The sequence below is a fragment of the Gadus macrocephalus genome, chromosome 14 (genome assembly GCF_031168955.1).
Source record: "Gadus macrocephalus chromosome 14, ASM3116895v1".
Classification (NCBI taxonomy): Eukaryota; Metazoa; Chordata; class Actinopteri; order Gadiformes; family Gadidae; genus Gadus; species Gadus macrocephalus.
This window is the reverse complement of record NC_082395.1, coordinates 1,028,371-1,041,165: the sequence shown is the minus strand read 5'-3', so window position 1 is coordinate 1,041,165 and position 12,795 is coordinate 1,028,371. Positions and strand designations below refer to the sequence as shown.

The following is a 12,795-nucleotide window of genomic DNA, read 5'->3' as shown; positions in this document are numbered from 1 at the left end:
GCCATTCATACGTTCAGTTTATGACCCTGGACTGATCCACAGGCCTCGTCGGTTCAGACCAGGCCTGTTTCCGCGTCGGCGGTTTGCCCCAGCGGTGGGAGAGGCCGTGTTGCTTCGGCTGGCAGGTGAGGAATCAGGTCCAGCCGGTTTCTGTCACCTGGACAGCCCTACCTTCTCTCCCCCCGCCCTCCCCCCTCCCCCCTCCCCCTCGCTGTATTGTTGACTCCGGTACATTACACTCAGATGCTGAACTGATTCAAACACACCTGTTGCTACCTGAGCTAGAAGGTAAGCCTCTGCTTCTCTCATTCTATCTCTTTAACCGCTGGATCATAGTCTGAACTCATTCTCTATGTCGGTATCGATCGTTGTTTGGTTGGTTTACTTGAACAAGTGAACCGGATAAATCTGAATTAAAAAACATTCCACTTGATGATTCAAAAGTTAATGAAATAGTTATAGGCCGTTTTAATTTTAAAGTGTTGAGTCATCGTTAATCGTTAAACAATCAATTACAAAAACGCTACACATTTAAATAGATTAGGTGTCAAGTCATGGGTCCGAATATTAATCTGAATCTATACGTCTTCACAGCCACACAGCTATTAAGGAGCAACTAAACACGGAGGCTTTTGACAACACTGTTAATACACACACGCACACGCACACGCACACACACACGCCCTGCCACGAGACAACTCTGTTACATCAATATTAGCCTACCAACAACAAACACTAGCTGAGTGATAAATAACAACGGTGTTTGGAGCGTTATGGGTCACCAGAGTAGGAAGTCTGTCAGGTAATCGATCTGTAAGGGTGGCCTGATTGAGGAAGTCCTCGGGGAGGGGGCGGGCTGGACGTACGTGCGGCGCTGGAGACGCTGCTTGTTTAGTGTTGAACACGCGGGAGTGGGAGGGGCAGGAGCAGATCCTCTCGTCTGCTTCTTCTTAATCTCGGCGTGATGGAGGGAGGGGGCGAAGATGACAGCCTGCTATGGCATTATTAATGAGAGCGGCTTCGCTCCGAGGGCAGCCAGGGGGCTGTGCATTCCTGTTAGTCATAGCACTGCGGGCTCCATAGATCTGCTGAGATGTTGTTGGCTACACAAGGATGGGAGCCCTGAACTTTGATGAGCAGAATGTGTTTTAGCTGACGACAAAGAAATATGTTTTGTCCGTATTGTTGCATTGTTGTTGTCGAAATCATTCCATCTGAAGCGTCAGTCACCGTGAAGGCCAGTGTTGGTCTGAGAACGGCTCGGAGAATGTTGCTTGTGCAGAAAAACTCGGGCGGCCACTTTGTTGATTAACGAGTCCGCCATAACTCCTCTGTATATGTCTATTTTTATTAATCTTATTTTAGACATTACAGACATGAGAGCACCTCTGGGTTTAAGATCAACGATTACAAACGGCAATAAAGAGATCATGTTTAAGGTATTGATCACATCAGATGATGGATTCACTTTGAGGCGCATCACGTGACAGCCAGATGAAGTCATCAATGTTTCTATTTCTTCTCACGGCCATATGGAGAGGAACTTAGATGATGACAAAGAGCCATGACTGATTAGGCATGATAGCAGAAGGATCTGAACATTAGTGACACAGTTCTTCCAGGTTAGCTGCCATGTAGCACACCTGGCTCCTCCAGGTTTAGCCCACCAGCCGGTGAGCAGATGGCTCCCGTGTGAACAGGTGCGGAATCCTAGCATGGTGCAGCTAGCCGCCAAGCTAATGATGGCCTCATTAATGTTGTTATTAATATATAACAGTGAATGTACCCAAAAAATCACTATAAATTATAGTACATCAAATGATCTTCTTTGATGCATTTATTTCAAATCCAGGTTTTCGATTTTAGCACTTTTTTTTTAAAGTATTCTACACATAGCCTATTAGTGAATATATCAGAACAAGATACACCCTAGTTTCGTCTAACAGAACAAGGAAATGCTATTAAAGGTATAATTGATGGGCTTGTATAGTTTAATCGTTTTTTGGGGGTAATTTAAATGTTTAGGGTTAACAGTTGAGCTAACAGTGAAGGATAATTCATTATGGTGTCAGATCTAGACCACCCTCTACAGTTTATGCAAACGTGAGCTTTATAAAATACATTCATCTGACTTATGGCCGTACGAGGGCCAGTAACTCCCATCACATTATTTATGATATTGATATCGTATCCGTTAGGTGAGTCAGAAACGCTGTGTCAGCTTCTACTTATATAGCTCTGCAGAGCATTTCAATCTTACTTTCGTATTCATTATTTAATTTTTTATTCATTAAATGAATATTCACAAACCGCAGTTTGACGATGTGTAGGTCGTGCCTCTGGACCAGACCAGCGTGGTTCTGAGTGGTGGAACCTTCCCCTGGTGGAAGGGCTGCCGAACAGACAGAACCCGGACGGGTTCTGTCTGGGCCCAGACAGAGCCCGTCTGGGCCCAGACAGAGCCCGTCTGGGCCCGGACAGAACCCGTCCGGGCCCGGACAGAACCCGTCCGGGCCCAGACAGAACCCGTCCGGGCCCGGACAGAACCCGTCCGGGCCCGGACAGAGCCCGTCTGAGCCCGGACCTCGTCTTGTCTTCCAGAGCGACGGCGGTGAGATGGGACTGTGCTTCAGACTGGCGGCGGCGTTGCTGCTGCTCCTTCAGGCGCTCCCCCTGACGCTCCTCCTGGACTCCACCGACTCCCCCGGCCGCACCATCGACAAGGGCTGGTACCGGGCCCCCCCCAACAACGCTGAGGACCCCCCCGCGGGGGGGCAGGAGGCCCCAGGGGAACAAGAGGCCCCGGGGGAGGGCTCCTCTGGGGAGGCCCCTGGGGAGGTACAGGACACCACCGCGGGGGACCAGGAGCCCACAGTGGGGGACCAGGAGCCCACAGTGGGGGACCAGGAGCCCACCGCGGGGGACCAGGGGCCCACAGTGGGGGACCAGGAGCCCACCGCGGGGGACCAGGGGCCCACAGTGGGGGACCAGGAGCCCACAGTGGGGGACCAGGAGCCCACCGCAGGGGCCCCGGGGCCGGTCAGCGAGGGCACGTCGTCTACGGTGTTCGCTGCGTACGGAGCGCCGACCGGCTCCGGGGCCAGCGGAGAAGAGGAGGAGGAGCAGGAGGGCCCCAGCGCCCTGCCCCCCGCCGGGCCCCCGCTGCCCAACAACACGTCAGAGGCCAACGAGTCCAGCACCCCTGCTGCCCCCCGCACCGAGACCACCCCCCCGTCCGGCCCGGGCCCCGCCCTGAACGGCTCCGGCTCAGAGGACACGCCTCTGAGCGACCCGACGCCGGCGTCCAACTCCAGCGACGGGGCCGCCCCGAACGCGACCGCCGCCCCGACGGTCAGCGCCTCCGAGGGGACCACCCTGGCTCCGGAGCCCCCCGTGAGCCCCGAGGCACCCGGAGGGACCGCCCCAGGGCCCGGGCCCCGCAGCACAGAGGGGCCCCCGACCGGCGGCCCCCCCGCCTCGGAGAGCGCAGCCACGGAGGAGACGACAGCGGGCCCCGGCACCGCCACCGCCGGGCCCCCCCCCCCGGAGGCCACGCTGAACGCAACGGCTCCGGTCACCATGACAACAACCCTGGCTCCCGGGACAACAGAGAAGAGCAACGCCACCGACCGGGACGCGGCGTCGGAGGAGAGCAACACAGACCGAGGTACATAGCGCCCCCCGCCCCCCGGGCTGAGGTACAGCGCCCCCCGCCCCCCGGGCTGAGGTACAGCACCCCCCGCCCCCCGGGCTGAGGTACAGCGCCCCCCGCCCCCCGGGCTGAGGTACAGCGCCCCCCGCCCCCCGGGCTGAGGTACAGCGCCCCCCGGGCTGAGGTACAGCGCCCCCCGGGCTGAGGTACAGCGCCCCCCGGGCTGAGGTACAGCGCCCCCCGCCCCCCGGGCTGAGGTACAGCGCCCCCCGCCCCCCGGGCTGAGGTACAGCGCCCCCCGCCCCCCGGGCTGAGGTACAGCGCCCCCCGCAGTCCGGGCTGAGGTACAGCGCCCCCCGCAGTCCGGGCTGAGGTACAGCGCCCCCGGAGTCCGGCCGAGGGGTGAGGTACACAGCTCCCCTTAGTCCGGACTAAGGCTGTTTAGGGCTCTAAGACGCCCCTGAGAACGTAGTCCGGACTAAGGCTGTTTAGGGCTCTAAGACGCCCCTGAGAACGTAGTCCGGACTAAGGCTGTTTAGGGCTCTAAGACGCCCCTGAGAACGTAGTCCGGACTAAGGCTGTTTAGGGCTCTAAGACGCCCCTGAGAACGTAGTCCGGACTAAGGCTGTTTAGGGCTCTAAGACGCCCCTGAGAACGTAGTCCGGACTAAGGCTGTTTAGGGCTCTAAGACGCCCCTGAGAACGTAGTCCGGACTAAGGCTGTTTAGGGCTCTAAGACGCCCCTGAGTCCCGTCTAAACCTGCTTTAAGCGCTAGTGAAATCATTCGAGGGCATTTGCATTCCTCCATGCAGGGCTGGGCTGAATCACCTCAGACCTCCCGCCCAAAGGCCCTTGCACTTAAGTTACATCACCACTGGGCTTCATTTACACACTTGCCTCTCTCTCTCTCCTTCGCTGACCTACTTTGACCTAGTGTCTCTTTCCCCCTATTGGTGGAGAGCACAAAAACTCCCTTCTTTCAGTGGGAGAAACTGGGTTGGGTTTCGAGTGCCTTTCCCTTTCCCTGCAAAGGGAAAAGGGGTCCGTTACATGTCCCTTCTCCCAGCACAATGTGGCCTTGTGTGAGTCCCAGGAGGACAGGCCATGGGCTGGGGTTACGCGGCTCCCTAGAGGGGCGTGGGATCGCCCGGTCCTTTTGCATCATAACAGCTTCTAAATGTTGTTGACCTGGAAGCTGTCAGCTGCTTATTCAAGTAAACCAAAAATAGGATGTTGTTGTTGTGTTGATCGGTGTTGAATCAGTTGATTAGCTCACGCTGGTACAATCCTACATAAATTTGAATCCTTCTGCAGTGTTTGTTAATTGCATTCATTGTTCAATATTCAATCAATGTTGAATTGTTCTTGGAAAACATTGGAAAAATGTAACTGACAGCTGCCTGCATGAAGATGAATCAACAGTCTTATTAGGTTTAAATGAAGGGAATACGTTACGGTGACACGTTACACGGGGTTAAGTCCTGGGTGGTGTTCCTCCCCCTGCAGGGTTGGTCTCCAGTTCCAAGGGAAACAAACAGAACGAGGCCTGGGCCGCAATCTTGGGGACAGCAGTGGCCGTGTGCGTGCTCGCGTTGGTCGTCTTTGTCATTCTGAAGAAGAAGAACCAGAAGGCGTTCTCCCACAGAAAGCTGGTGGAGTTCTCCTCAGACCCAGGTACATTTAAATCCACAAATCAATGCAAAATTATTAAATGTAAAATGTGCAATTAATTTATGTATTTCAAATGAGTTTCCCGAAGTAATTTTAAGTGTTGCAGAAAATGCAGTACAAGCACACGATGCTTGTTATTATGTAATCCGTTTCAAGTTGAAACCTTAACTATGAATGTTTCTATTGCAGAGATTTACTCCCAATATATCTGAACTAGCAAGTCTCTTTACACTTTCTCAGTATTATCTTATTCTGCTCTAATTAGAAGAACCTCTGAAGCTATAACTGGAGCTTCAGAACAGACACAGTGCAGGTGTCCGTCAGAGGAAGAAAGGTCTTTGGTCGGGTTGTTCTCTAGAAGGAGTGAAAGTGGTTAACACTTGTTCCTGTTCCCAGTTCTTACCCTAGACAACAGTGAGTCTCTGGAGTCGGCTAACTACGACCGGGGGGGCTACTACAACCCGGCGCTGCAGATGACCACCATGCCACCACGATACAACGCACCCGTCCCCGACGGCTACGTGGACTGAAGTCAGCGTCTTGTAGATCAGAAGAACTGTGTTCATAGAGGTGGAAGATACAAAGGAAGGGTTGTGAATACATAACATGAAAGATGACTCGATAACATATGATCAAAACCAATATTTTTTATTTGTACCTGTCCAGCTTTAATGCAGTTATATCCAACATTGTGCTTAGAGAGAGCATAAGGCGTAAGATTATAAGGCACAGCTTTTTTATTTTGTTGCCAAATAAAATGTATGTTTTTTGAAGGATTAGAAATAACTTAAATGTGGTAGGGGTTCATCAGTATGTTTGTTCTATTAAGTCACTTTTGCTGTAAAGGAAGGAAAGCTTGAATGATTACAGCTGTGGTTAACTTTAAACAACATCCACGGAAGAGTTCAAGAAAGGTGAAGAAGTCAACATGTATGCTTGGTGACAAGCCGAGGATAAACAAGGGTCACATGTAAAGTAATATGACTGCTGCACTCGGCCAGCCGGTCCAGTGGAGGAAGGGACCTGCCGGGAGAGAGGCGTGGAGAGGGAGACGGGTGCTGTGGTTTGACGACTCTACCTGCCACAGATACGTGGCGACTCCTCATTATTTACAGCCTGGAGTTTAGATACCAGAGGCCCCCCTCCTACCTGAGCTGTATTAGGCATCGTACCGACACACAGTATGGCCTCATGTAGATACCTCCTCCATACAATCGCCAAGATAAGAGAAGGTTTGATATCGGAAGCGTTTTCATGCTGCACACAATCTGTCATCTGGACGTCAACCCAGAATGTGTGATGAAGAAAGGAAAAATGAAGGATGTGAGCTGCTTGTCTGATCAAATTGATGAATGGTTTCAAATTAAATGGCCAACAATAATCTACGTATGTTTTCATTCCAAGTTTAACAGAATAACACTGGGACTGAATGGCAAGCATTCTCTCTGATAACTGAACGGTAGCATGTGTTTTACTTATCCCAAACATTTTCAAGAGAAGTGTAAACTAGGTCATTGAATGCTTTAGTTTACACTTTTGGAATCCGTGCCCTGAGTCCGTCCTCTTGGTTTTAGGCACACAGTACTAAAATAAACATGTCACATTCAATTAGCAGCCGTTAGATAACATCATATGAACAACGTCATATGAACAGGCCCTGTTTGCGTCCTGAAATAGTTTGAATGTCATCATATTGTTCAAGTTTCAGCCATTTGGGGGGGGGGGGGGGGGGGGGGGGGGGGGGGTAGATAGTTGACCCACAACGGGAATAAACTTTGTAGGCCTACTTCTTAAACTGTTAAACTGAATATTAACATCAAGCTCAGATTTCTATTGAACCCGAATCCCAAACGCATGTTGGAGCACCGAGCTCAGAGAGGGTGGTACAACCGCAGGTTCTACTGGTTCTACTGGTTCTACTGGTGCATAACAGACATCATCCTACCTTCACATGCAGACGAATACAACTCGTGATGTTCTGAATCCTATACTGAAGGGTGGCTGAATCCATGTGTAAGTAATAAATGCTTTAATTCAATAGTCACTAAATTGTAAACACCTGTATCAGGTCTTTACAGATTGCGGTAAATGCTGCCATTTTTTATTACAATGAACACACCTTTTAAATGTGTACATTGCAGAATCAAAGAATGAATTCTTTACATGAATAGAGATTGTATCAGATGTATCTGAGTCATCACATCTACGGGTACAGCCCCAGCGTAGCATGTTGCACGGAGTCGGATATCATGAATCACTGTCCTACGTAACGTCTATTGGGCGCTATGAAGCTCAACCTGCTCTACCTAATGACAGGGTGTCTCCTGCCCCAGCTGCTGTCAATATCTGTAGCCCGGAGTGATCAGAATCACAGCCGTCTCTGATATTGCTACCGGCTTGCCACTGTCACTCTTTTAACGTTGTCAGGTTGTGTCGCGCAATGGCTTTTGATAAGTGGAGATGATCGTGTCACTGTCTACTTTGAGCTTAATTAAATAAAAATTTGAGTTTGCCATGACTTCTAATAAAGTGTAGCTATGTGCCACCTGGATTCAGCGTAGCCTATCTGACATGCTGAAGATGACAGAAAAAGTGTCGCCATGTTCCTTTCTGTGACAATGTAACAATATCAACATAAAGCTTCCATGTTTTAACCATTACTCAACAGAAATGTACCTTGAGAGTGAATTACCCCTTCAAAGTAGATGCTAAATATTGTTAGATGGACGACTCCATACCTTAAAGAGAGAGGGATGGTACACACACACACACACACACACACACACACACACACACACACACACACACACACACACAGTGAGAAGACATAACCCCTTTGTATTATGCAAAAGTATTTAAGCCCAGCAATTGATCGATGCTGTTGATATCAATTAGCTTTTGTCAAGTTTTTTGTCAAGTCATTATTTTCTTAGGCCTATTTGGTTAATTTACAGGTATAGCTTAGGGAAATTAATTGAGATTAAGTTAAATGAGATTGCAATCTAAATTGAAATTACTTGACGTTCATAATAAGGCAAAACTGGGATATTATTAATTGAGCACACAGGGGAAAACTGATTGTCCTGAGATTAGTCTTCTGTTTTACCGTCTTTATCTGTCAACGTTGAATTAAAGTGCTTTGCTGTCATTCTGGTTGAATTAATATGCGATGGTTAATCATAGCACCCTATCTCCAAGGTTAAAGAACACAAATAGAAGACATGTCAGAATCCACAAAAAACGTTCAAATCCGAGATTTAGCCCAGCGGTGCCTCCGCAGACACCCACTGAATATTAAGTCAAACATTCCGAAGGAAAGGAATCTCTGTTTGTTTCTCCCCCTCCAGACAGTATCATCCTGAAACACACACTCTTAATCCAGCAATAACTGGTTTACTGAATATTCAAAAGAGGAATAACAGTTATTTTATAAATGTAAAAATGTAGCCTACCCTAATCCCAATGTTTTCAACTAAAATATCAGCATTGGTTATTTAATAACCATACGCAGTGATGACGGACGGCTGTGGGTTTCGACAGGTCTCATGGAACTCAAGACAACCATAAAAAGACAGAATAAAAAATGACCAGAGTCTGAGATCTGCCATATGGCAGTGATACCCCAGCTGCCGCCACAGAGGGAGAGCAGAAGCCGACGTCTCCACTGCACATATTTACAGAGTTTAGACATCCGTTGAACAGTTTGAGTTCTGCTTCTGTTGGACGCGTTTCAGCCATTCTCTGCTGGAAGGCACACCATGGACGTGTTTCTGTATTCTGTTCATGCAAGTAAATGTCTAATAACCAAATGTCTGCATTTTCCATTTATGTTTAATCATTATTTTATAGAAAAGAAAAACGTTATTATTTCTAAACGGTCGTGTTAGCTCGTTTTTATTTTTTTATTTCTTCCAATTGTAATCATGGGGGATGTCTTATTCGAATGAATTAGCAGCTGACTTTAATTAAATGCCCAAATTGCCAAAGTTAATAGACAATTCAATCCACCCTAAGAGGCGGAGGCGAACATCAGAGTGGCGCTCTACAGGCGAGTGGCAGCAGCGAGCAGCGAGCGAACGGAGCCAGACGCTCAACCACAACGCGCTCCTCTTTACAATATGTTTCCGTTCTCCAATCCTTATTTTGTCTGCACTGTTTTTCTGACAACGCCTGCGCAACCCAGCGGGACGCCAGAGGGCCCAGCGTCCTCCACGCCCGCGCGCATCTGGGAGGAGCTCAGACGAACACAACGCATGGACACACAGCAACACACCGACATCAAGGCCACACACGTCAACACATATGAACACATACACACTCGCATCGACACGTTGACACAACTCACGTGAACGTACACACTCACATAGAAACCACACACATGAATACTTGTGAACACACTCACATCATCAAGACACACATAACTACTACATACACACACGCACGCACACGCACGCAATGAACGATAAAGCACTCTCACAAGATGTGAGGGACACGAGTGGAAGGAGGGAAGAGAAACAGCAGCTTGCCTCTGGTGGTGTCCCGCCTGTCCTCAGTTCACAGCTGGTGCTCGAGTCTGCGAGAGAAATGCTGCTCTTCCGTAGCGCATTGTGTTGTATTAACGAGCCTCTTCCTTTTGTATAGATGTGGATGTTAATACACTTTACAAATAGCTGATGGTGAAATTGTGATGATGGAACATAAACAACCGCTTCCATATGTAAATGTTTTTTAAAAATTCTGCCCATTTGCCAAGAAGAGCTGAACGCTGGCCTAACTTTCTCTCTGCGGGAAATAAAATTTCCGGCTCTCATGCGTGAAATTTGCATTTCAGGCATGGGTTGCCCTAGTAACCTTAGAACACGTTGAGCACGTCGACGCAAGATGAAACACATGCAAGTGAGCGTGGACACACACACACACACACACACACACACACACACACACACACACACACACACACACACACACACACTCTCCTAAAGAGGATAGTGTTCCATAAAGCTCCGTTAGCTGAGGGCGTGAGCGCGGTGCAGCGGACCTCCACCAGCCCCGGCCCGCGGACCGGAGGTTGGGCGGCCCGCAGAGGGTCTGGGAGCGCACAGCTCAGCATCTGGGGAACGGCTCAATGAAAAATGAGCCAGGCCATCGCAGCCGGAGCAATCACTGGGGAAAATGTGGAGCAAAAGTAATCAATTATCACACCTTCCAGTGCGCTCCGGTCGCGGCGGGCCCCTGATTATTTAAGGGAATTAGCTATCGATCAGCGCAGCCAGAGGAGCCCCGCACCCGGCCATCGACTACCAGCCGCGCTCGGCCGCTAAACCGGGAACGGCTGCTTAAGCACTTACTTGGCAGCTGACTTACGATGACGGGAAAGGAACGCGGGAATGAATAGGTAGTAATTATATATGGGGGTAGCCGGACTGAGTGTCCCACCACACGGTGTTGGGATGCAGAGTGCGCCCTCCGTATCGACGCTCCGGGGGCAGTTCATGATCAGCATTATCACCAGGGTCTGGTGATACCCCGCTGCCATTAGCCCCGCCTTCTCTCGGATAAGAGGAAGCAGCGCATTACGCAGAAACGCTGCTGCTGAGGGCGGCAGTAAGTCTGCTTCCTGTTGCAGAGGAAGGGCAGTCTGCTGCGCAACGTGACTGGAGGTCCAGTCCAGCTATGGCTAACAGAACTAGCTGTGGCTATATACTAACCCCTTGACTAACATATAGCTAGCTGGGGCTATCTGTTAGCCCCAGCTAGCTACCTGTTAACCCCTGGGATCAGCGATAACAGGCCTGGTGCCACAGACTATTTTCGATGGGGAATGTTTGTGGGCATAAAAACCTCCCAATAGTCCACAGAGGGGTCATCTCTGCTAAAACATCAATTAAGGACAGGAGTCCAGAGAGAAAGGGTGGAAAAACAACATTCAGGACAGATATTATCCGATCCAGGCGATGAACCAGCCGATGCCTGCTCATGTGTGGCCTGTTGACGTCATGCACGTTGAGGGCTCTGCGGTTACGGCCGCCTGGGTTCCCACCAGTCTACACCGAACATGGATAAACCTGCACTCAGAAGTTTAGATTAAAGCTAGAAACATATTCAAAGTTCAGCACGCCTCCTTCGAAACCGACGGGTGCTCTGGATAGGCTGCGTTCTGTTCTGTGGTCGCCCCGCAGTGAGGTCGCCCCACGCTGCGCGGGCGAGGCCGGGGGTGCGTCTGTCAGCGGCCAACGGCGTTCCTCGACGCTCTTTGAGGAGCGGCGTTCCTCGACACTCTTTGAGGTCTGAGTGCACTGCTGACAACGGCGTTGGGCGGGGGGGCGGGGGGCTGAACGCACATCTCAGACGAGAAGAAAGGAGAGCGGAGACAGACGGAGGCAGGGGCTGATAGAGAGGCAGGGGCTGATAGAGAGGCAGGGCTGATAGAGAGGCAGGGCTGATGGAGAGGCAGGGGCTGATAGAGAGGCAGGGCTGATAGAGAGGCAGGGCTGATGGAGAGGCAGGGCTGATGGAGAGGCAGGGCTGATGGAGAGGCAGGGCTGATGGAGAGGCAGGGGCTGATAGAGAGGCAGGGCTGATAGAGAGGCAGGGCTGATGGAGAGGCAGGGGCTGATAGAGAGGCAGGGCTGATAGAGAGGCAGGGCTGATGGAGAGGCAGGGGCTGATGGAGAGGCAGGGCTGATGGAGAGGCAGGGGCTGATGGAGAGGCAGGGCTGATAGAGAGGCAGGGCTGATGGAGAGGCAGGGCTGATGGAGAGGCAGGGCTGATAGAGAGGCTGATAGAGAGGCAGGGCTGATGGAGAGGCAGGGGCTGATAGAGAGGCAGGGCTGATAGAGAGGCAGGGCTGATGGAGAGGCAGGGCTGATAGAGAGGCAGGGCTGATGGAGAGGCAGGGCTGATGGAGAGGCAGGGCTGATGGAGAGGCAGGGGCTGATGGAGAGGCAGGGCTGATAGAGAGGCAGGGCTGATGGAGAGGCAGGGCTGATGGAGAGGCAGGGCTGATGGAGAGGCAGGGGCTGATGGAGAGGCAGGGCTGATGGAGAGGCAGGGGCTCAGCCTCTGGGCTCAGCCAGGATGCTCCTCCAGACAGAGGCTGGGTGTGAGGGGTGCTGTCCCTGTTTGGAAAGGGACAACCGTGAGTCTGCACGCATACATACAGACGTGCACGCACACACAGGCACACACACACATGTGCACACGCACACATGCACGTCTTTAAAGTGAGGCTGAGATGAATCAACAATCAATATTGGAGCAACTACACATTCGATGCTGCAGAACTGTGTGTGTGTGTGTGTGTGTGTGTGTGTGTGTGTGTGTGTGTGTGTGTGTGTGTGTGTGTGTGTGTGTGTGTGTGTGTGTGTGTGTGTGTGTGTGTGTTTGTGTGTGTGTGTGTGTGTGTGTCAGGTGCAGGACGCCGGGGGAGTCAAATTATGGGTTATTGTCCATTTCTTTTCCTCGGTGCGAA

At 50.9% G+C, this 12,795-nt stretch overlaps 1 protein-coding gene across 1 annotated transcript; it reads left to right on the top strand.

Annotated features, from left to right (window-relative positions):
* The first annotated feature begins 215 nt into the window (after window positions 1-215).
* On the top strand, window positions 216-6,704 carry muc15 (mucin 15, cell surface associated). The gene is made up of 4 exons (XM_060071275.1): window positions 216-288; window positions 2,602-3,667; window positions 5,159-5,326; window positions 5,720-6,704. Exons 2-4 carry the CDS (start codon window positions 2,617-2,619, stop codon window positions 5,851-5,853), a joined length of 1,353 nt encoding a protein of 450 aa, XP_059927258.1. The 5' UTR covers window positions 216-288; window positions 2,602-2,616; the 3' UTR covers window positions 5,854-6,704.
* The last annotated feature ends 6,091 nt before the right edge of the window (window positions 6,705-12,795 follow it).